This window comes from Littorina saxatilis, linkage group LG2, assembly GCF_037325665.1.
Source record: "Littorina saxatilis isolate snail1 linkage group LG2, US_GU_Lsax_2.0, whole genome shotgun sequence".
Taxonomy (NCBI): Eukaryota; Metazoa; Mollusca; class Gastropoda; order Littorinimorpha; family Littorinidae; genus Littorina; species Littorina saxatilis.
The window spans coordinates 89180848-89205006 of NC_090246.1; the positions used below are offsets into that span (position 1 = coordinate 89180848).

General features: G+C 45.6%; 1 protein-coding gene and 2 long non-coding RNA genes across 4 annotated transcripts in view; 1 reads left to right on the forward strand and 2 right to left on the reverse strand.

The window, feature by feature from the left end:
* Window positions 1–2626: 2626 nt before the first annotated feature.
* Window positions 2627–24159, reverse strand: part of LOC138960087 (translation factor Guf1, mitochondrial-like) — a 29332-nt gene continuing 7799 nt past the window's right edge. For both annotated transcript variants that reach the window (XM_070331822.1, XM_070331821.1), the window contains 7 exons: window positions 10164–10291; window positions 8849–8919; window positions 8398–8499; window positions 7663–7796; window positions 6280–6325; window positions 3255–3467; window positions 2627–2995 (listed from right to left, as the gene is read on the reverse strand). In XM_070331822.1, coding sequence (XP_070187923.1) covers window positions 2870–2995; window positions 3255–3467; window positions 6280–6325; window positions 7663–7796; window positions 8398–8499; window positions 8849–8919; window positions 10164–10291 — 820 coding nt within the window. In that variant the 3' untranslated portion in view covers window positions 2627–2869. The remainder of the gene's footprint in view (window positions 2996–3254; window positions 3468–6279; window positions 6326–7662; window positions 7797–8397; window positions 8500–8848; window positions 8920–10163; window positions 10292–24159) is intronic.
* On the forward strand, window positions 18493–22276 carry LOC138960083 (uncharacterized). Its single transcript, XR_011453883.1, has 3 exons — window positions 18493–18865; window positions 19999–20173; window positions 20611–22276. It is a non-coding gene; the product is annotated as an uncharacterized lncRNA (long non-coding RNA).
* Window positions 20869–23918, reverse strand: LOC138960084 (uncharacterized). The gene is made up of 3 exons (XR_011453884.1): window positions 23546–23918; window positions 22801–22964; window positions 20869–21008 (listed from the first exon to the last, which is right to left on the reverse strand). It is a non-coding gene; the product is annotated as an uncharacterized lncRNA (long non-coding RNA).

Below are 24159 nucleotides of genomic sequence, written 5' to 3' on the forward strand. Positions count from 1 at the left end.
TGGTGGCTGAGTGTCCGGTGCTGTCTTGGTTCCACTGTAGAGCGTTCCTTTAGGCAATGTTTTGAGGTTTGTCTGGTGGCTGAGTGTCCGGTGCTGTCTTGGTTCCACTGTAGAGCGTTCCTTTAGGCAATGTTTTGAGGTTTGTCTGGTGGCTGAGTGTCCATCGGTGCTGTCTTGGTTCCACTGTAGAGCGTTCCTTTAGGCAATGTTTTGAGGTTTGTCTGGTGGCTGAGTGTCCGGTGCTGTCTTGGTTCCACTGTAGAGCGTTCCTTCAGGCAATGTTTTGAGGTTTGTCTGGTGGCTGAGTGTCCGGTGCTGTCTTGGTTCCACTGTAGAGCGTTCCTTTAGGCAATGTTTTGAGGTTTGTCTGGTGGCTGAGTGTCCGGTGCTGTCTTGGTTCCACTGTAGAGCGTTCCTTTAGGCAATGTTTTGAGGTTTGTCTGGTGGCTGAGTGTCCATCGGTGCTGTCTTGGTTCCACTGTAGAGCGTTCCTTTAGGCAATGTTTTGAGGTTTGTCTGGTGGCTGAGTGTCCAGTGCTGTCTTGGTTCCACTGTAGAGCGTTCCTTTAGGCAATGTTTTGAGGTTAGTCTGGTTGCTGAGTGTCCAGTGCTGTCTTGGTTCCACTGTAGAGCGTTCCTTTAGGCAATGTTTTGAGGTTTGTCTGGTGGCCGAGTGTCCATCGGTGCTGTCTTGGTTCCACTGTAGAGTGTTCCTTTAGGCAATGTTTTGAGGTTAGTCTGGTGGCTGAGTGTCCGGTGCTGTCTTGGTTCCACTGTAGAGCGTTCCTTTAGGCAATGTTTTGAGGGTTGTCTGGTGGCTGAGTGTCCATCGGTGCTGTCTTGGTTCCACTGTAGAGCGTTCCTTTAGGCAATGTTTTGAGGTTTGTCTGGTGGCTGAGTGTCCATCGGAGCTGTCTTGGTTCCACTGTAGAGCGTTCCTTTAGGCAATGTTTTGAGGTTTGTCTGGTGGCTGAGTGTCCATCGGAGCTGTCTTGGTTCCACTGTAGAGCGTTCCTTTAGGCAATGTTTTGAGGTTTGTCTGGTGGCTGAGTGTCCGGTGCTGTCTTGGTTCCACTGTAGAGCGTTCCTTTAGGCAATGTTTTGAGGTTTGTCTGGTGGCTGAGTGTCCATCGGTGCTGTCTTGGTTCCACTGTAGAGCGTTCCTTTAGGCAATGTTTTGAGGGTTGTCTGGTGGCTGAGTGTCCATCGGTGCTGTCTTGGTTCCACTGTAGAGCGTTCCTTTAGGCAATGTTTTGAGGGTTGTCTGGTGGCTGAGTGTCCGGTGCTGTCTTGGTTCCACTGTAGAGCGTTCCTTTAGGCAATGTTTTGAGGGTTGTCTGGTGGCTGAGTGTCCATCGGTGCTGTCTTCAATCACAGTCAGGCAAGCAGAGAGGAGAGCGAGTGTTTGTGTATGTGAAGCTGTAGCTGCATGTGTGTGTATGTCTGTGTTTGTGTGTGTGTAGCTGTGCGTGTGCGAATCGGTAGGCAAACTGATGAGTGGATTTGTAGGTGTGTGTGTGTGTGTGGGGGGGACACACGTGTGTGCACACAAATTTTGACACTTGCTTGTTACTTTCAACATTTTAAGTGTATGCATTCTGAGCCAACTGGGTGTAGAGATTATGTATATGTACATAAGCCTTGACGCACATTATTACTAGTCAAGAACTTCCGCCAATTGATTTTACATTACAGAACATTGCGTCCCCCTTGTCTGCTGGCTTGTGCGGGTAGATGATATAAGGTATGCAGTGCATATTATGTTCACTTTGCATGTTGTAACTGAACCAGCAGGGAGGGAAAGGTTATGCTTTACCTTCTTGGTGTATTAACGAGTGTTTTGCTTTTTACATTTTCATGTTTTATAAACAATTCAGCTACAGAACACTGTTGTTTCCCAAAGCAGATGGAAAAATGTTTTGTATTCCAGATATTTTGCCTTTGTACAAGTTGTTGGCTTAATCACTTCAATCCTGATAAAATTTGTATTTATAGTTTTTGTATGTGGAGCTAATACTTTTGTAGTCTGGACTTTTGGAGCAAATATTGCTGAGTATGTTTCAAATGTATTTAGGGTTAAAGGTATTACACTTTCTTTACTGGTGGTTATGGTATTTGTTCACCAGCTGATTGCATTTACTGACTGGTGTAGCTGTACAACTTGGTACTGTTGTGGTCTAAATGATAAGGTGGAATGAAAAGCTATTCTTTCTTTGTTCTCACCCTTTCACTACTGTTTGTGTTTCCATGGTAACATAAACATTTCAACACTGCAGCAAGGCTAAAGTTAGAACTCTGTCATCTGAAATATGTGCTTTTAAAGTTATGCATGATGCATTAGATCTGTTTTCGACATTCCAACTTACTGTTATGAACATGTGTAAGATGCATTTTGCTTTAAATACATAGATTTCATTTTGTAATGAAAACACTGCAGCACATGAAGAGAGTGTGGGGAAAGAGAGGTTGGAAGAGAGAGCGTTAGAGGCATCTGCATGCACAAAAACACACTCACACAAACAAACACACACACTGTCTCTCTCTCTCTATTTCTCTCTCACTCACACATACATACACACACAAACATGCACACACTCTCTTACTCACTCAACAAACACACAGATCCTAACGTCCAGCAAAGTTTAACAGAATAGTCAATAAACATTCACCAAAAATGTCGAACAATCAATATTGCATATTTGCCATTAGGAGCAAGTACATATTCTTCCAAATAAATTAGTCTTCATCTGTAGAATATGAAGATAAAACTGTGCCAGCACAGAATCAAAGTGTCGACTAAATTGTTGGTCATCGTCTCTTTAAAAACTGTGCCAGCACAGAATCAAAGAGTCAAATAGATTGTCTGTCATCATCTCTTTAAAACCTTGATGAAGGCGTCTTTGGGTACATCGATGTTTCCGATTTTACGCATCTTCTTCTTCCCCTCAGCCTGTCGCTTCAGCAATTTCGTCTTCCTGGAGATATCTCCACCGTACTGAAACACAGTGAAACAATGCCATAAACTTCATCTTCCTGGAGATATCTCCACCGCACTGAAACAGTGAAACGATGCCATAAACTTCATCTTCCTGGAGATATCTCCACCATACTGAAACACAATGAAACAATGCCATTAACTTCATCTTCCCAGAGATATCTCCACCTTACTGAAACACAGTGAACCAATGCCATCAACTTAAATCTTCCTGGAGATATATAATTATCAATCAAACTTTTCCAGCGCCCCAACTTACACATTTCGCTGTGACATCTTTACGGAACGGCCTGATGTCTTCCCGAGCCAGTATCTTGCTCCTTACAGCGCCCTGCACGATGATACCAAACTGTTGGCGGGGGATGGTCTCACGCAGTTTTTCACACACCCTGCGGGCTGTGTCCCTTGCCCTGGTCGTGTGGCAAATCATGGCAAGTTCATCCACCACACTGCCATTTAGCATGAAATCCACCTGAAAGTACGACAAGAAATTATGTTAAATATCTTCATCTTCATCCAGAAACAAAGAGACTGCCAACGTTCCAAAATTCAGAATAAAAAAGTGGTTGGAACGTTGTTATTGACAAAATTACGTTACAGTCACTTTTTCTCTAATTTTATAAAAGTTGCAGTAATTTTGTCAATAACAACGTTACAACTTACCTTTATTGTGGTTTTTTTTATTCACCTTCATCCTTTTCTTGACCACAATCGTCATGGATTATTCTGCTGCTTTTTCTGTGCATGCAGGATATTTGTGTGTTTCTGTAATCCACCGAACTCTGTCATGGATTACAGGATCTTTTTCATGCGTACTTGGTCTGGTGCTTGCGTGTACACACAAAGGTGGATAAGGCACTAACAGGTCTGTACATAAGTTGACCTGGGACATCAGAAAAATCGGCACCCTCAACCCACCAGGCATGACTGACCAGGATTTGAACACTCAGCCTGCCGTGTAGGAGGCCATTGTCTTATCCACTAGGCCACCGGCACAGTTGGCCTAGTGGTAAGGCGTCCGCCCCGTGATCGGGAGGTCGTGGGTTCGAACCCCGGCCGGGTCATACCTAAGACTTTAAAATTGGCAATCTAGTGGCTGCTCCGCCTGGCGTCTGGCATTATGGGGTTAGTGCTAGGACTGGTTGGTCCGGTGTCAGAATAATGTGACTGGGTGAGACATGAAGCCTGTGCTGCGACTTCTGTCTTGTGTGTGGCGCACGTTAAATGTCAAAGCAGCACCGCCCTGATATGGCTCTTCGTGGTCGGCTGGGCGTTAAGCAAACAAACAAACAAAACAAAATCCACTGGGCCACTGCACTCTTTCAAAGAGATTATTACTCACCAAGACAAGGACAGCACAAATTTGTCAAAGTTTTCACCCATGAAGGCATCTACAGGACTACATTGAAAAAGCAAGCTATAAAGCAAAAGAAAATGGCGAAGAACCAAAAATTTAAAGAAGAGGGAAAGATTCATCCAAAACATTAAACAAGTCGCGTAAGGCGAAAATACAACATTTAGTCAAGCTGTCGAACTCACAGAATGAAACTAAATGCATTGCATTTTTTCAGCAAGACCGTATACTCGTAGCATCGTGAGTCCACCGCTCGTGACAAAGGCAGTGAAATTGACAATCCAGAATAGCGCGGTAGTGGTTGCGCTGAGCAGGTTAGCACGCTTTTCTGTATCTCCATTCTTTTTAACTTTCTGAGCTTGTTTTTAATACAAACATAACATATCATATGTTTTTTGGAATCAGGATCCAACAAGGAATAAGATGTAATTGTTTTAAAATCGATTTCCAAAATTTAATTTTAATAATAATTTTCATATTTTTAATTTTCAGAGCTTGTTTTTAATCCGAATATAACATATCTGTTTGGAATCAGAAAATGATGAAGAATAAGATGAAATTGTTTTGGGATCTTTCTATAAAAAAATAATTTTAATTACAATTTTCAGATTTTTAATGACCAAAGTCATTAATTAATTTTTAAGCCTCCTATCTGAAATGCAATACCAAAGTCCGGGCTTCTTCGAAGATTACTTGGACAAAATTTCAATCAAAACGAGGGTGTGACCGTGCCGCCTCAACTTTTACAAAAAGCCGGATATGATGTCATCAAAGACATTTATGGAAAAAATGAAAAATATGTCTGGGGATATCATTCCCAGGAACTCTCATGTCAAGTTTCATGAAGATCGGTCCAGTAGTTAACTTTGAATCGCTCTACACACACACACACACAGACACACACACACAGACACACATACACCACGACCCTTGTCTCGATTCCCCCTCTATGTTAAAACATTTAGTCAAAATTTGACTAAATGTAATAAAAGGAGACATTATGAAATATTACATTGGAAAACTGCTCTGTTATAATGAACAGTATTGTGAGAATAGCAGAGATAGGTGCAGATTACAAAACCATTGTGTTTTGGTCATTGTCACATAAGAGTGTTCTTCATCGTCACAACAATCATCATCATCATCATCATCAAAACAAAGGCTCAAAATAAACGTTTATTTGAGTTTAGAAACTTCTAGTAAGGAGAGCACATTCTCTGTTCAGCTGGAAACTATTAAACACAGTATTCTTCTTCTTCACTTTTAAACCTGAATAAAATAAGCCTAACATGTCCTGCAACTACATAACATGTAGGGCCTAAGCAGTTTTAAAAAAATAAAAAAATAAATTCAAAAATCCCTGCGCTTAGAACTGTACCCACGGAATACGCGCGATATAAGCCTCATATTGATTGATTGATTGATTGATTGATTGAGTTTTCTTGCTCATGCATCATGGAAATACTTTGGCACAGACCAAGGTTCTGATGAATAGTCTCCTGTCCGCCCAGCCGACCTTCCCCTTGACCCTGCTTGTGACCTCTATGTTTGATGCCCCGGCAAGGGGCACAGTACTCTCTAAGCACCCAAAACCTCAAAGAGAGATAACTGGCGGAAACCTTCCTATTGTAGTCTCCTGTCCGCCCAGCCGACCTTCCCCTTGACCCTGCTTGTGACCTCGATGTTTGATGCCCCCGCAAGGGGCACGGTACTCTGTAAGCACCCAAAACCTCAAAGAGATAACTGGCGGAAACCTTCCTATTGACATAAGACACCCCCGAAAGCGGCGTATGGCTGCCTAAATGGCGGGTAAAAACGGTCATACGAGTGTAGGTGGGACTTTCATTGACATAGCTGAACACAGATGAAGAAGTCATAAAAGAAACAGCTCAACCGACAATAATCACTCGCTCAACAATCTGCTGCTTACCTTGACTAGACTGGAGATTTCATAGCCAGCATCTTCATAGTCAAAACTGCAACAACAACAGAAGCCATAACGATCAATTAGTTCATGGAGAGAATAATTCAACCATAATTTTCCCGAAGAAGCAGGAGAAAGCCATAAATACAGTAGAACCCCCCCTTTTAATACTCCCTTTTTTTAAGACAACCCCCTTTTTAAAACCCTATTTTTCCCATTTTTGACAGCAGCTGCAGAGCGCCTGAGGCTGGCTAAAAATATGTATCCGCAAAGTGATACATGTTATGCCACAAACAGTCTCACTGCATCTTTATTTGAGCATCTCTTGATCCTATTTTTAACAGAATAATTGAAATACATTTCACGTTTCATGGAAACAACGTGATACTGACATGCACTGATGAATTGTAAAAAATTATTACTGACCGATATCCAAAACAGATCCGACTGCTAACGTTCAAAATCAAGAATAAAATAACATGAAAGGTTACATTATTGGAAAGATCAATTCAGGGCAAAACCAAACATTCTGATTTAATCGTTCCAATAACTTAACCTTTCTTGTTGGCTCACGAAGTGTAGCCTATGCGATCGTAACTTTGTCTGTCTGTGCGTTTGTGCGTGTGTGTGTGTGTGTATGTCTGTGGTAGAAACTTTAACATTTCCGAGTCTATGTGTGAGTGGTTATCCAAGACTATGGATAAAGCTCGCATAAGATTACGTCACGGTCAAAAGTGTTTGACGTCAATTAATGCATCATGACGGCATGCCTCCCTGCACTGCTGTAGTCTAGACTTTCTCTCTCGCGTGGTGTGTGTGGTCTCGGTCATTGTTATTTTGAGCGGGCCGAGACTATTTGACAGTCGTGTCCCTGTAAGTAGGCTACATGCAGACAGACAGATCTAGATCTAGTGTCTCTCTTTCTTGCACAGTGTCACCTAAGCTTACTGTGTGTGTGGGTGTGTATGTGTGACGGAGTGATTGAGTTTGTGTTACTGTTTGTCTATTTCTTACGTGAGCCTTGAAGGCTTCGCCTCTTGTCTTCTTTATTATTACAGACTGACATTACTGTGTTCCTTATCTTGAAAGTTGTCTGCTTGCATGTTTTTCTCCCTCCAGATTATATTTAGGCCAAAAAAAAATAGGTCCGTTTACGGTAACATAGGCCAAAAAATAGGGTCGGTAGGTCGGGATTTTTTTTTTTTCCTCCAAAAAACCATATTTTTACGTTATTTTGCAAAAAAAACAAGATTTTTTTTTTTTTTTTTTTTCCCCTTAAATGCCAAAAAAAAGTCTAGGGTCGCGCAAAAAAAATTGGGTCGGTCGGGTTACCGTAAACAGACCTTTTTTTTGGGGGGGCCTTATCAATAGCTGCACTGACTGGCTTACCTGGCATAGCCCGATGTGACAGACTTGAGGTCATCAAAGAAGTCGACAAGAATCTCATTGAGAGGGAACCTGATGATCAGCATGATGCGAGTGTTGTCAATGTTCAGCTGGTCCTCTATCAACCCTCGCCGATCCTTAAACCAGCACATTTTTTCAGGCCTTTAAAAGACTTAACATGAAATAAATGCATGAAGCAGATTTGTTGTCTATATTAAGGCTGGTACTTTATCAACCTGCTGCGATACTGAATCAGTAGAGTGGCTTATTTAGGAGACTAAATAAAAAGCAAAACTCCCTCCCTCGAATGAATTTTGTTTAACCAAAATGGTGTAATCTGCTGCAAACCAAATTCAGTGTTGGTCCCAAACTTGGAGGATAATAGGTAAGTCCAACCTGGATTGAAAATATGTATAGGTCCTCCTACGGGCCAAAACTATCTGACAGTCAACCAGCCGGAGGTCAGAACAATGCGTCAGATCATGAAAATATGCTTCAGTGTCCGAAAAACAAGGCCACTTAGAGGTTTCTCAGTTTTACATTTCTAACAAAAATTTTTTAAAAGTGGTACTTCTGCACCAGTCTTCCATCAAGATTCTGACATCCTCCCGCCTACTCCCTTCAACCTAGCGGCATAACTTTTTCCAGTCACCACAGTCAAAGCAAATTACAGTATTCCATTTCCTATCACTAATGTTTGATGTATTGTGTGAATGCTTTGTAAGAGACAGCTCCTACCAGACAAAGGGAGGTAACACTGCCCAGGTACTGGTCAGGACAGATGATGGTTCCTTTCACCATTGGCTCCTGGTACTCTTCAATCACGCTCGGGTTTGGCATCTGAAACAACACTGTGCATTAGAGTTTGAAATCTGTTCTCCCTGCTCTCTTTAACTAATGTGTCAAAGGTTTATATCAATATATACAAATGTATTAAGTTTCATAACTTATGGCTTCTGTTGTAATCATTCCACACATATTAACAGCAGAGTGAGTGAGTTTGTGTGCATGCTAACATGCTTGTGTGTGTGTGCATATGAGCTTGTGTGTGTATGTGTTTGTGTGGGTGCATGCGTGTGTACTTGTGAATGAGTGTCCGTGTGTTCATGTGTGCGTGAAAGAAAGAATGTGTGCTTATCTGTGAACATGTCATGTGCTTCTGTGAACAAATTCAAAACACACAACTCACATGACAAGGGTTCAGTATTGTAACCTCAGAGCCGCCATGTTCCTTGATATTTTTTGCTCCCTTCACTTTCACTGAAACCAAACAAAGATCTCAGAAGCTTTAAAATCACACAAAAAGTAGGGCGGGGATGTAGCTCAGTCGGTAGCGCGCTGGATTTGTATCCAGTTGGTCGCTGTCAGCGTGAGTTTGTCCCCACGTTCGGCGAGAGATTTATTTCTCAGAGTCAACTTTGTGTGCAGACTCTCCTCGGTGTCCGAACACCCCCGTGTGTACACGCAAGCACAAGACCAAGTGCGCACGAAAAAGATCCTGTAATCCATGTCAGAGTTTGGTGGGTTATAGAAACACGAAAATACCCAGCATGCTTCCTCCGAAAACGGCGTATGGCTGCCTAAATGGCGGGGTAAAAAACGGTCATACACGTAAAATTCCACTCGTGCAAAAAACACGAGTGTACGTGGGAGTTTCAGCCCACGAACGCAGAAGAAGAAGAACACAAAAAGTAACAAGTTGTGAAGAAACTTACAACTTCATCGCACAAGCATTACTTACTTAAAATTATATTAACGCAGAAAGACAGCAATGTCAACATTTCAAACCCACAGAAAAAAGTGAACAAGCCTTTTTAGGGCACACTTATGAGGGATACAGAATACAGTGGAACCCCCTTTTTCAGACCCCGAAATTAAGACTTCCCCTTTATTAAGACCTTGCTTTTTTATTTGCCTTATTTATAACTTATGTAAATGTACCCCTATTTTACGACTCCCTCCTTATTAAGACCTTACCTTTATTTGGTGTTTAACGTCGTTTTCAACCGTTCAAGGTTATATCGCGACGGAGAAAAGGGGGGGGGGGGGATAGAGCCACTTGTTAATTGTTTCTTGTTCACAAAAGCACTAATCAAAAAATTGCTCCAGGGGCTTGCAACGTAGTACAATATATGACCTTACTGGGAGAATGCAAGTTTCCAGTACAAAGGACTAAACATTTCTTACATACTGCTTGACTAAAAGCTTTACAAACATTGACTGTATTCTATACAAGAAACACTTAACAAGGGTAAAAGGAGAAACAGAATCCGTTAGTCGCCTCTTACGACATGCTGGGGAGCATCGGGGGGTTATTAAGACCAGTCCTGATCTTCTCACATTTTTGATGGTCTTAAAAGGGAGGTTCCACTGTAAATATTGTTGAAGCCGCTAAATAGAATGCATGGTATAGTGGCTGAAAATGTCACTTGGTTTTTCAAGAAAGCATATTTATTAAATTTCAAAAGAGGCAAAGGAATCTCAAAACGTGGGCAAGTTGATACCTTTAAAAGGAACATTGGGCGATGTGACGATGAAGGAAGTGTTGAACTCCTGCTCCAGTCTCTGACAGAACACATCCAGGTGCAGCAACCCCAGGAACCCCATGCGGAACCCCTGACCCAGAGCTGGGCTGAAAGAGTGATGTAGTATGTCATCATACTATTAACAGACATCTGGAAGCATTGCGTCATGCAACTAAGAGACGTCTGTATCTCTGGCAGAACACATTCATGTGCAGAAGAACCAGGAACTCCCTGCGGAACCCCATTCTGATAAGCATCACTCCACGGCTATTGCCAGTTGTACAGTCCTACGCGAATCTATCAAAATAAGAATACAGAGTTATCTCCCATATGTTTTTCGCAAGCACTGATCTAAATTTGAGATCAGTGTTCGCGAGACGAAAATGATTGCAGATTGGCCGACTTCGACAGTGATCTCCGTTCTGTTCTTCACAGTTATGATAAAGACATCGTTCTAAGGTCAAAACAAGTCGAAATTGTGGGACTGCTGCCGGAAGGAGACCGTAATATATGGTTTCATCACTGTCAACTGGTTACAGAAAAAATCGTCTGCTCCAGTGAGCGCCGAAACCAAACGGTTGATTATCACGTGACACTTTTGCCATATTTAGAGTTGTTTGCACAGTAAATACAGCCGCGAAAAATAGCTCGCTTGAAACTGTCTTACATATCAATTCCATTGTAATTTAAAATTTACAAAACACCATGAAAAATCATTATTGACGATCGCGAATCTGCTTATCAATAATACAGTATGTAAGGCTTCTTTTTAAGCCTACTGTCTATATGATACTTACCGAGACAGTACTATTCTTGCACATTATCTATTATAGGCCGAAAAAATTGGACAAAACGCTGCGTGGGTACAATTATCTCCCATAACCATGCGCCACCGTGGATCCCAAGCACTGTCCGAGTGCTTCCCCCTTACAGGATGTAGGTGGCGCGTCCTCTTTCTTTATGAGCTGCAGACCCTCAAAAAGCCCATAACATATCAAGAGGGGAGGCGGGAGGGAAACTCTAATAGTACTGTCTCGGTAAGTATCATATAGACAGTAGGCTTAAAAAGAAGCCTTACAGTCAATATAACACTTACCTCGACAGTACTATTCTTGCACAGAATACCAGAGTGGTGTGAGGGTGATATGTAGAGTATTAAACTCCTTAATCAAAATCACTTAAATCCAAGGATTAAGATACCCAGGCAATTTTCGAACAGTACTACCGTAAAAGAAAATATACCCAAGAAAAATACCTTAGACTGACGTGACCATGCTGGCAACCACTGCTTTGGCAATGCCATACGACTGGTCAAGCCTGAGACTGGAAAAGTCTCGCATATAGTGGTTAATAAACGTGGCTGGAGTCTTCCAGAACGCGACCGCCATTATGCTTTGGAGCGAGGCACCCCGCACGTGCGCCAACGAGGAGCCGATAGCCCGAATCTCGTGTGCCCTGATGTCAGGGACCACATCCACTTGAGCATGAACATAAGCCTGTTTGATAAGCAAGGTCAGCCAACGAGCTAAAGTTTGTCTAGAAATATCCGATTGGTACTTCGGATTAAGCGAGACAAACAGTGACCGCTTAGAAGACCGAAAGCTACGTGTTCTATCCAGGTACACTCTAAGGGCACGTACTGGGCAGAGGAAGCGATCAGGGTCATCATGTTCAAGAGTGGGAGCCAAGGCTTGAATGACTACTGGTTTGGACAACTCCGAGGCATTCTGATTCTTGGCTCGAAAGTCTGGTAGGAAAGCCAACGTCACCTGATGTGTGGTGAACTCAATGTCAAATTCCAGGCCACTCAAAGCTTGAATACCACTGAGTCTACGGCAAGTGGCTAAAGCGATGAGGAACACAGTCTTAAAAGTCAGGAACTTGATACTAATGCCTGCCAGGGGTTCAAACTCCTTGCTACGCAGGAGTTTGAGAACCAGGAAGACATCCCACTTGGGAAATGAAACCCGAGGTTTAGACACCGCTGCATTGCTAATACCCGAAAGGACATTAGCGATGAGGGAGGAACTGATCAAGTGTTCAGGTCTGCGACCAGTAGCAGCCGCAATCGTGGAAGTGATGGCAGATTTGTATCCAAGAAGAGTCTTAGAAGAAAGACTCTTCTTTTGATACACTTCCACCAGGAAGTTGGCCAAGTCCTGTGTTGAGGGATAAAGCGGCTTTATCCCCTTGGACAAGGCGAAGGAGGCCCAAGCTCTCCAGCGTAAGTCGTAGAGCTGATTAGTTGATCGCCTCTTAGCGTTCAAGGAAAACTCTACTGAACTCTTGTGCAATCCTAGTGCAAGCAGTTTGGAGCGCACAAGAGCCATGCGGTCAAGCACAGACTCTCTGGACGTGGATGAGGGAGGCCTGATCGAGGCTGGAGCAGACTTCCCCCGTCCAGATTCAGAGGTAGAGGGTCTACGTGGGTGAGACCGCGAAGATCTGGAAACCACGGAGCTGTTGGCCAGTAAGGCGCGACCAAAATCAGTCTTGGCCGTTCCTGCAGATACTTTGCCAGTACCCTCGGAATCAGAGATGTCGGGGGATAGGCGTAAGCATCGAGGAGCCTCCACGAGAGAGTGAATGCGTCCACGTGGAACGCATTCGTGTCTCGAAAGGGGCTGACGTACCTGGGAAGCCGAGCGCTGAATCGAGTTGCGAACAGATCGATCAGAGGACGGTCCCACCTTGCCCACAGACGCTGTAGAACGTTGTGAGCGATGGTCCATTCTGTGGGGAGAACCTGATCGCCCCGACTGAGAATGTCGGCCAGGGCGTTCAGTTTCCCCGGAACGAATTGGACTGACATCCGGACCTGATTGGTCTGGCACCAGAGCAGAATCTCCTCCGCTAACAGGGAGAGGGACCGAGAATTGGTGCCCCCCTGGTGGCGAAGGTAAGCTAGGCATGTGGTGTTGTCCCCGTGGACCAACACATCCTGATCCCGAATCAGGAGGCGAAACTCCAGCAGAGCCCGACGAACCGCCTCCAACTCTAGAAAGTTGATGTGTAGGAGGGACTCCTCCTGGGTCCAGACCCCCTGGGCCTCGTGCAGGTCCAGGTGGGCCCCCCAACCCCGCGTAGAAGCGTCGGTGTACAGGAAGAGAGACGGCCGTCTCGGTTGGATAGGCACCGCAGAGTTGAGCCAGATCGGGTCCAGCCATTGGACTACAGCCTCGTGAAACCAAGGCCCGATCTGGACCAACTCGGTGTAATCGAGAGGCCTGGAAGTCCGATCTGCTACTGCCCGTTGCAGGGGACGTTTGTGTAGCCTTGCAAGGGGCAGCAGCAGAGCGACAGACTCCATGGAACCCAACAGTTCCGCCAGCCGTCTGTGAGGAACAGCGCGGCAAGCCTGAATGGAGAGGATCTTTCGCCTCAGGGAGAGGATTCTGTCCGGGGAGGGAGACACAGTGTAAAGCACTGTGTCGAACGCCATCCCCAAGTAGCAAAACTGCTGGGCTGGCACGAGGTCCGACTTGTGCCACTGTATCTGGAACCCCAAAGCATGGGTCCGGTCCAGGACCTGCCGGGTGTGTTGGAGGCATTGATCGCGAGACTGGGCCAGGGTGAGCCAATCGTCCAAATATTGACGCAGACGCACACCCTGAGCTCTGACCAACGCCGCCAGCTCCTTGACCACCTTTGTAAAAATCAGCGGGGCCAAGGACAGGCCGAATGGGAGGGCCCGAAACTCGAACACTGTGCCCTCCCAAACAAACCGGAGCAGATGTCGGTACCCCGGGGCCACCAGGATGTGGAAGTAAGCATCCTGGAGGTCCACAGACGTGGCCCAATCGTTTGGCCGGATGGCCAACCGGACCGACGAAGGGGTTTCCATTTTGAACTTGCACCTGCGAAGGTACAAGTTCAAGGTGGAGAGGTCCAACACCGGCCTGAACCTGCCGTCCTTTTTGGGGACGGTGAACAGGCGGGAGTAGAACCCCGGAGAAGGCTGAGAAAGGGGGTAGACAGCCTTCTTCTCGACCAACGAGTTCACCTCGTCTTGAAGAGCCTGCCATCTGGCAGGGTCTCGAGGAGGGGGGAACGTCAAAGGTAGAGCGGACAATGGAGGTTGTGACGACAGCGGTAGAGAAAACCCCGACCCCACCACCCTCAAGATAAACTGGTTGGAGACCAGTCTGCCCCACATGTCGCGGGCCCGAAAAAGGGAACCGACGGACGAAAGAGGGGCAACTTGAGGGGGCGTCAACGTAGGGCCGGGACTCACTGAAAATTCTGCTGGCGGGCAGGCGCAGGCTTGCGACCACCCCCCTGGTGGTGCTGCTTACCCTTACCTGTCTGAGCACCCTTCTTCTTGCGCTTGGGAGCACGAGAAGCCGGGGCCGCAGGGGGGAACGCGACAGGCGCCTGAGAGGAGGAAGAAGGAGGCAGTGAAACTGGCTTCTTCTTCTTCTTCTTCTGAGGCTGGGAGCTGGAGGTGACTGTAGCACTTCTCTTACTCCCCGCCGACGTCGCCGAAGCAGCGAGGCCAACCATCAGAGAATCAGTGTTCCTCTGGCGTGTGGACTCCACCACAGAACGGACAGTGCCCGGATGAAAGAGGGAAGAAGGCTGAGGAAACGTGTTCCTCAGACTCTTCCTCATATCCGGAGGCACTAACGAAGTAGCCAAAAAATGATCACGGAACAGGGCCAACAAGTGGACCCGTGTTCCAATGGCCAATTCTGCCGCAGTCGTCACGCACGATCGCACGGCATGCAAAGCCCGATCCACTCGAACCGTGTCAAGGACCCGAGTGGAATCGGACTCTGCCCGATCGGGAGGGTCCAACAGTGTGGACAGCGTGCTCATCCATGTCAAGGCCTGTGATTGGGCCTCGACAATGGAAGAAACGGTGGCCTCAAGATTGTGGAACGAAGCAGAGCTCAGTTCCACCTTCTTGACCGAAGGCACCTCCCCAACGAACACATCACCGTCAGCCCCACCCTGAACACTCGAAGTCTGGAAAGGGAGAGTTCGAGAGTCAAAGGGAAAAGGGAGGGACGAAACAGATTGGACACGAGGAAACAGTGGAGGTGCGCCTCCCGAAGGAAAGCACGGCACTGAATCCGCGTCCTCCCGAGGAACATAGGTCGCGTTCGCACGTGAATCTGTACTCCTCAGGCGATGTGCTGCCGCTTCCACCGTGGCACTAAGACTAGGGTGGAACGCGAATTGCTGGCGGCCGGATCGTTCATAAAACGAGCCGCCGGCAGACGCGGCGTGTGCCTCCCGCGCCCGGGCCGAAGCGGACTCCAAGGACGAGAGGGCGTCGGAGGGAAGGACGTCCTGAAACTGTTCAAACGTCCTTCTAGCTGTGCGAGGGAGAGCCTCCTGCCTCTCGTCCTCAGACTCCACGTCCTGTGTGTCAACCGAAGGGTTGGGAACACTAGACGACAGACGCTTAAGAGAGGCATCCGTGGCGTCAAGACGCCGCGTGATGTCTGTCATGTACTGTTGGAAAGTACGAAGCATAGCTTCGGAAGTTCCATCAGAAACCGGCAAGGGTAGAGGATCAGTGTTAACCTCAGGGCGACCCTGATCCTCCTCCCCATCGTCCTCTGACTCACTCTCCTCTTCACTTCCCGACAACTCCTCAACAGCAGGAGTGTAGGAAGCTTGAGGGGGAGGAGCCGAAAGTGATGAAGTAGGCTGTGACGAAACGCCCACTGAAGCAAGAGGCCGCGAAGACCCCTGCCCCAAAGACGAAACGTCTCCAGCAGCCGAAGGGAGAGAACAACAAAAACCCTGCGACTGTTGGGTCAGTCCAGCCAACGAACCCCCGCCATTTATAGACTGAACAGGGACCCATCGGGTCTGATCAGAAAAGAAATGGTCCGGTCCGGTCGGGGGTGCCGATCCGGTCCGGTGTTCCGGTCCGGTCCGGTGGTCCGGTCCGGTCCCGTACCATCCGGAGGTCCCGTTCGGCACAGAACCATCCGTACCCAAAAAAGTGTTCGGGTGGTTCGGTCCGGACGTGGAAACACCGTACCATCCGGACCCGTAGGTCCGGTGGTCCGGTGTGTTCCGGTTCGGTGCCAGACCACCCGGACCAACAGAGGTGGTCGGGTGGTCCGGTCCCGACCGGACCACTGGTCCCGTACCGTACCATCCGGACCCGTAGGTCCGGTGGTCCGGTGTGTTCCGGTTCGGTGCCAGACCACCCGGACCAACAGAGGTGGTCGGGTGGTCCGGTCCCGACCGGACCACTGGTCCCGTACCGTACCATCCGGACCCGTAGGTCCGGGGGTCCGGCAAGGGCCAGAGGTACTGTCCCGCACCGGACCCTAAGGTCCGGTACGGTCCCGTACCATGGGTCCCGTCCGGACCAAACCCGGAGGTCAAGTCCAGTCGGGACCCGTGGGTCCGGTTCGATCCCGACCCGTAAGCCTGGACCGTTCCGGACCCTTGGTCCGGACCATCCGTCACCCGAACACCAGACGCTAAGGAATGGCGTGGGGTCAAGACGGTCCGGTCGGAGGTGTCGGTCTGAGCAACAGAAACAATGTTCCCGTCGCCCTGACCATTCGACAGAAGTACCACGTTCTGTCGAACACCTCCACGTCCAGTAACTAGTCGGCCGGAGCGTTTCATAGAGGGACAGCCACCAGTCACACGGACGTCAGAGGGAACCGTAGTAGCAGTGGTCGTAGGCACGAAGCCTGAAACCCCTGCCCCCACAGGACCGCCCTGAACGGGGTCAATTCGCATCCCAACCCCAGCGGGGAGGGAATTCATAGACCCCGTCATCTCCTCCGATCTCCCCCCCCATGAGTCCGAGACTACTGTCGAAACAGCAGTAGACGACCCAGCGAGGGAGTTCAGAGGAGGACCCGTGTCCCTCCTGGCTTCCACAGCGGTGGAAACCGAGGAGGGCACAGGAGAGGCACCGGAAAAGAAAGAAGTCGAAACCTGAGTCTCTCCCGTAGCCCCTAGATCAGATTCACCAACCCCCAAAGAGGGTTGGGAATCGACCCGCCCCCGGATTCGAGCCAGGGAGGAGAAGGAAACCTTCCCCCCTGGCTTGAAACCGGGAGGAGCTGAAGCCTGAGACTGAGGGCCGGACAACGGCGTCGAAGGGGGGGAAGCGTGTTCCACGGAAGGAGAAGGAGAAAGACGCTTTTTCTTTCCCCTCGACCTTCCCCGAACCTTCGACGGCGCAGCCCCGCCCGAAGTCCCAGGTTCAAGCCCAGCCTGTTTGAGCAAGCTCGCATTGAGCTTGCTCAAACAGGCTTTCTCCGCCCTCCCTCGCCGCAAACGCAAAGCGTTTGGGGAGGGAGAGTCGGAGCGCCGAAAGGTCCCCCTGTCCGTGCGCAAAACATGACGCTGTGCGCCCGGAGAAGGGTTGCCCCCGGCAGACTCTGGTTCCGTAGAACCAGAGCCCAAAACAAGACGAGACATCCTACCTCGCCCTGTACGTACCCTTAAAAAATAGAGAATTAACAAAATTCAAAGAAAATTAGGTCAATACTCAAGTGAATGAGGCGAAACGAGAAGCAGACGACCGGTCACCACGAAGTAGGACGGTAGGCACGCCGAGTCCGCCACACAACAACGGAGGCACAAGTTGGAAGAAAAACAACGTAGCCTCAAGCCAGAAGTGGAATAACACACAAAAATCCAACAGGTGGTAATCCACACAGAAAAGAAGACTCTAGAATCCAAAATAATCCGGGAGCGCAGCAGAAACACAGCCTACTGTCACGCGCGAAAAAAGAAAGAGGACGCGCCACCTACATCCTGTAAGGGGGAAGCACTCGGACAGTGCTTGGGATCCACGGTGGCGCATGGTTATGGGAGATAATTGTACCCACGCAGCGTTTTGTCCAATTTTTTCGGCCTATAATAGATAATGTGCAAGAATAGTACTGTCGAGGTAAGTGTTATATTGACAAAAAGCTCTAAATATGTTTAAAAAAAAATCGGTTTCCTTGCCAGACAAGGAAACTCAAGGCATCCTGTCAGGGAGAGAATGAGCCTAACTTATTTTGACATACTGCTGCACTAATTAAGCCAAGGAGAAAACTCATAAAAAGACTCTTTCAAGTTTCAAATGCATAATTTATGCTTGATAAAACATGACAAAATGGTCTAGCAGAAATGTTATGAAACAGGGTCTTTGCCAGAGAAAGCAGGACAATTCTATCAGAATCACAACATAACATGTGACTTGCAATCAGTGAACTTGAACTTAAACACCAAATTTCCAAAGTAGATCAGATTATCCTGACAAACACAGAGCTCATTTCACTACAGTGGAACCCCCCTTGTAAGACCACCCTATTGAAGACTCCCACATGTTTAAAGGAAAAGTCCAAGGTTTAGGGTCACTTTTGATACGTTGACCCTCTTAATTCATCAACCACAAATGCGTGTGTAAAAATGAACACAGAAATCCAAAAAGTATACTTTGACTCGTTTTTGGTTGTTCTGAATCGTTCCATCGCGCGCGCAGTCTTGGCTCATGACCTTGTGCACATACGTGTGCTACGTCACGAGCCTTGAACAACAAATATGGCCGGCTCAAGCAGTGAGGAAGACAAGTGGAATACGGACCGGTTTTCAGCCAGCCTGAGGTTTTAGCGTGCCCGTTTAAGCCTCTTCGTCGTCAAAATGCTGGCGAGGCCACAAGGAACTGCTTGAAACAGAGCCAGCATAAGCGGCAATACGAAATGGTATGTGATTCTCTTCAGTTGTTGTGATGTTGAAACACTAGTCCGTAGTCGCTACCTCGTGCATGCTAGATCGAAGTCAGGTGTGTTTTTCACAGATCAGTTGATGTGCTTCCACAGATCTGTAAGCATGTAAAGATTATGGATTTATGCTATTATTTCAGGCATCTGGTGTTGTTTATTTTCCTATCTTTAATCAAGGATTTCGTCCTTGAACTGCCCAGTTTAGAATAAAGGCTTCCACAGTGATGTTCACACGCGACTATCCTTATTTTCTCTTTCTGAGTAATTCTTCAGTCACACAACGAAACATGTAGACATCAAGTTAACATTGCGCAAAGCCTGTTTCTTGCGGACAAAACTGCAATTATCCTGGTATTTTTATTTGCGACAGTAATACACTACGACATCGACACCACTAAACAGTGAAACTTTTTTGAAATGGCGGTGGGCTGCTTTCATGTGCTAATACTAGATCTAATAGTGATCCTGACATTTTTCTTGCGAAACGGTCAAAGGGAAGTAATAAATGAATTTAGTTTTTTTAAACGAGCACACATGATTTCCGATCTCAAACTAGATCTGAAATCATAAGATTTTCTGAGCAGTGGCGAAACGCTGATGGCGTGATATCGCAAGCCGTTTTGGAAGCAAATAAGCACTGTCAGTGTCAGACATATGCTGAAACACGATTACAGCAGTTCAAACTTTTTGATTATTGATTTTTAGGAGTACGCAATATCGGACAGTCACACTACAAAAAGACAATGCGTTAGTGCATAGATCGGTATTCTCAAACGTCACGAACACTGAACAGACAGTACGTTGCTACTATATATTTTACTGTATTAACAAAACCTCACAGTCCCATTAAAAATGTGTGGTGTGTGCCGAAAAGCAACCATATGAGATTCAGTCAGTGGGACCCTGAATCTACCTGGGGTTAAATCGGGTTTTTGACTCTCATTGCATGAATTTTTAAACTGAATATATACATGTACTACTGTTCGTGTTGTTTTTGTGATCCACTGCAATTTATGTGTATACCTTAGAATCTCAAGGTAATTTTTGAACGGGGCATACAGATGATGCATTTTGCCATGATCACAGAGTGATACGTGTATTTTGCTTATCAGGTGTCAGTGCAGAAACTCCAAGAGGGAACGACATTCAAATATCTGGAAAACCTGGATGAGGAGATAGACAGCCTAACAGCACATCCTCCTATGTTTGCTCGGACATATACTACCTTCAAACTGCATACTATGCGTACACACAGGAATATGGACGACTCAACATTGATCAAAATGGGTAAGTAACACAACACAAACAGATGATTTCCATTATGATAGATTTATTTATCTGAAACTGAAAGTAAAATTGACAACAGAGTGTACAATTTGTTTTCAAATACGAAAATATCACATTGGGTTAAAAAAAAACCCACACCATCATATATCATTAAAACTATTCTTTATTTCGAAACACATACATATCAGCATAGTTTATTCATGTAAACATCCTCATTTCGGTTCCCAGTCTATCTGAAATCAAGGTAAGCTATGCCAAAAAAATAGCGATCACACAGTGCTTCAGCATGAATTTGAAAACCTGCTCTACGTCACATAGACACAGCGTGTCTTATGATTCTATCCACCCTCTCCAAACAAACACGTACACGTTTTCTCTGGTACGAATGTCTTAAAAGCTCAAACTAAGCTGCTGTTTTATTCTGTCTTGCTTTGCAGGAAATACAGGCACGTCGCTTACCCATAACAGGCAGCTGGTGCGCTAGCGAGTGGGGTTTCTAGGCAGAAGTATCAGAGTACCATTACCAACCTGTGCAGTCAAAACAATCAGAAATACTTTCCCAAACGGATGAAGAGTGGGGTTCAAACTCCCTGAGCTACAGAAGGCTGAAATATACTTTTACAAATCGTGTGACTGTGTTGAACTAGTATCTTTGGTTGAACAGATTCCTGCGTGGTTTGAAGATACTGAGTTGTCACGTGGTCCGGTACATGGTTCACATTCTGCAACATTTTGTTCCAGACTTTTTCCACTGTTGGTGTACTCCAGCATCAGGTAGTCAGTCCATGAGCCGGTCAGCATAGCTTGTGTCCAGTATTTTCCGTTTGCCTGTTGCCTGAAACATGGTTTTGGGGAAGTAACTAACGATCTCTGCACACATTTTAACATGTGAATAAGAACAGAAAAGTTTGTCAAAAGTATACATAGTTTAATTTGCATTTACTTCAAGACCAGACTTTCTTCTCGTTCATTATTTCTTCATAAAGATTCTGGAAATTAACAAAATGTTTCCCCCTATCAAGGCCTCCTAACTTTTTTTTAAATGCAGGTCGGTTTTTTGTCATCTGTGCATTACTACCTCTTGCCACCCGTGCGGTCATTGCCACCAGGTATCTCAACAATCAAACCGTCTATACAGGCATAAAGGCACGTCCTTTTCCAAAACAGGATTGCTCACTACACAGATCTGCGAAGACTTTTACATGGAGAAAAAAATCTCTTGACTTGAACATATACCAGGAATAAACATCCTGACTGGTTTTTGGAGCTGGATATTTTAGGGAATGTTTTACACGTGTGGCGTTTAAGAAATTAATTCATAAAATTCTACATTCGCAAAGAGAGTACTCATACTGTTACAGAGTGTTGAGTTCTGGTATTTTTCAAAACGGAAGGATGGCCACATCCCATGTAAAAGCCTGGTAAGATTTGAGATTTTGAACCCAATCGTTTACACGGGAAGGGCTGTCCATTTAAGAGGAGGCATCCATGCCTGGATGAGAAATACACTGATAACACAGAAAAAGCACGAGTTTAACCTGCATATTCACAAAACTGGTTCAGAGGTCCGGCAAAGGGAACACATGTTAGTTATTTTAAGAGAACATCACGAAGACCGAATTATTAAATTAAAGCCTTTCTGCAAGAATGTACATCTTCTATGAATTATATTCTAAAACGCCACATGTGTGATTCATTCCACACACAAAATCCAGCTCCAAGAAGCAGTGAGGCTGTTGATTATTGGTATGTGTTCAAGTCGACAGATGATTTTTCCTGTGTAAACTGAGCCTTGGCAGATCTGATATAGTGAGCAAAGACCTGCATTTTTTCAAACGTGTTCAGAGGCCTTGAAATGGTTAAACATTTTGTTTATTTCAAGTAGTCTTTATGAAGAAAAAATTAACAATAAGGAAGGCACATGGGTTGAAATGCAAATTAGATTCCTTTTGACGAACTGTTTATGTTCTTCTTCATGTGTTACATTATGCGTACGTAGATCGCAAGATATTTTCGAAAAAATTCATAGATAAGCCAATCTGCAAACGGACAAAAATTCACAATATAAATTTATGAAGCCAATAAATTTGACTCAAGAACAAAGCTTATGTGTTTGAGGTGATGTGCATGGGTATGAATGTTGAATGAGTCCGTCAAAGATACCCTCCATGTCGCCTCACAGTGGAACCTACCATTAAAATTATACCACCTTAAATTACCTTGCTCTTTCAAATGTACTGCTTAAACTTCTTGAACATGCAACTCTTGCTGTCTACCATAAAGACCATCAGGTCAACAACATACTCGTGAATGTTTTGTTTTGGTCTATAATTAAACATTTCAGAAAATACCCTTTTTTATATTTTTTTTTTATTCGGAAGCATACTGACTTTATTTGAAACTACTTCGACAGATATAGTTTTGCAGGTTGACGGGAGGTGAGTTACGAAAGAAATTCAATCCATATGTCGCTCAGCACAGAAAGCATAAACGATTAACATGAGTAGAAATGAACTTGTACTTGTTTTCATAATGTATTATTTGGATGGTATCTGTCAAAGACACTTTCTCGTTTTTTGCAAAGCTAGAATAAGGCACTAATTTTCAAAACAAAACAAAAATCTTACGATGAATGGCACGTTGGTTTTCTCCTGTGGTGATTCTGGACGGTAGGAACAGGACTGGTCAACAGTTGCGTTGTGATCACGGAGAACCGGGAAATCTGGAATGGTCACGGTGTCAGTGTCTAGTGACCTGTTCTGACCAGTGGCCGTGAGTGATGATGAAAGGTCTGGAAGTAAAAGAAGAGAAAAAATGAGTGTGGGTATAAATCAATTCAAAAGTATGCTTCTGATCTATACAGTACATTGAACATTTAGACACCCTCTGGAAGTCGTCTGGATGTGTATCCATGTTGTAGCAATTAGACTGGTTTTGCGTCTCTCAGTCAATGCAGAAAGATTAATTCCCTGCACAATTCGTAATCTTCTTGTCTCTAGCATGCAGGTGTCTGTTTATCTTACCGGTTGCACATCCACCAAAAGTTTAGATCTGGTAAAAATAGCATTAAGCCATGATTCCAGCAAACGCTGCCAATTTCATGAATTGATATCAGGGGATAGTTTGCGACTGAATAGAATAGATAACGGGACACACGCATTGTCTTACGTGTCCACAACCTTGACTACTTTTTACTCTTGCTCTTAGCTCAGCTCAGACCGTTCTGTAACTTTGTAGATCTAGCCTGTGGCGCATCTGTACTCCAGCGAATATCAGCTGGATCCAGACACACTGTTCTGCACCAATTCGTATTCGCTGCGCAGCAAAACAATGTTTACGTGTATGCATGAAAATAAAAGCATGTACTCTGACCTTCAACGCATTCCTTCTTGTGAGATAATCCGCTGTTCGTATGTCGCCTCGGAGTTTCGATGGCTCGTCGACTGTACCAGCCTCGCGTAATACTCCCCTTTCCGGACTTTTATGAAGGGAAGACACTGCCAGTGGTCAAAACATTTGTTTCAGGGATGAAACGCCAACTTTTGTGCTGCAGAAAAATTGCGAAATCTGTGTCCAGAAAGTGCCCGACACTTTGAAATCTGCACGCTTGTGCTGCACACATCTCTTCCATTTCCACAAGAGACTCAGAGTTGTGTGAGGGAAAGTGTGCTATGAAATGCCTGGGAACATTGACGAGTTGTTGCTGTTTGCGGCTGCCCTCCACCGAGGCATTCTTTTTGGGCATACAGTGGTGACTTTTCTGTGTGAAAATCAAGCTGGTACTAGTGGTAGAATCAACACAATAACTTGTGACGTCACAGTGTACCAACGTCACAGTGTACCAAAAATCACGTGACCACTACTTGACCCCAGGCGACTTGTCTTGGTTAGCCCCGCAACACTAAATCTGCAACTACAACAACAACAATTTTTTTTCAATTTTTAAAATATTTTTCCAGAGATGTTTGTAACATTTGGCATTCGAT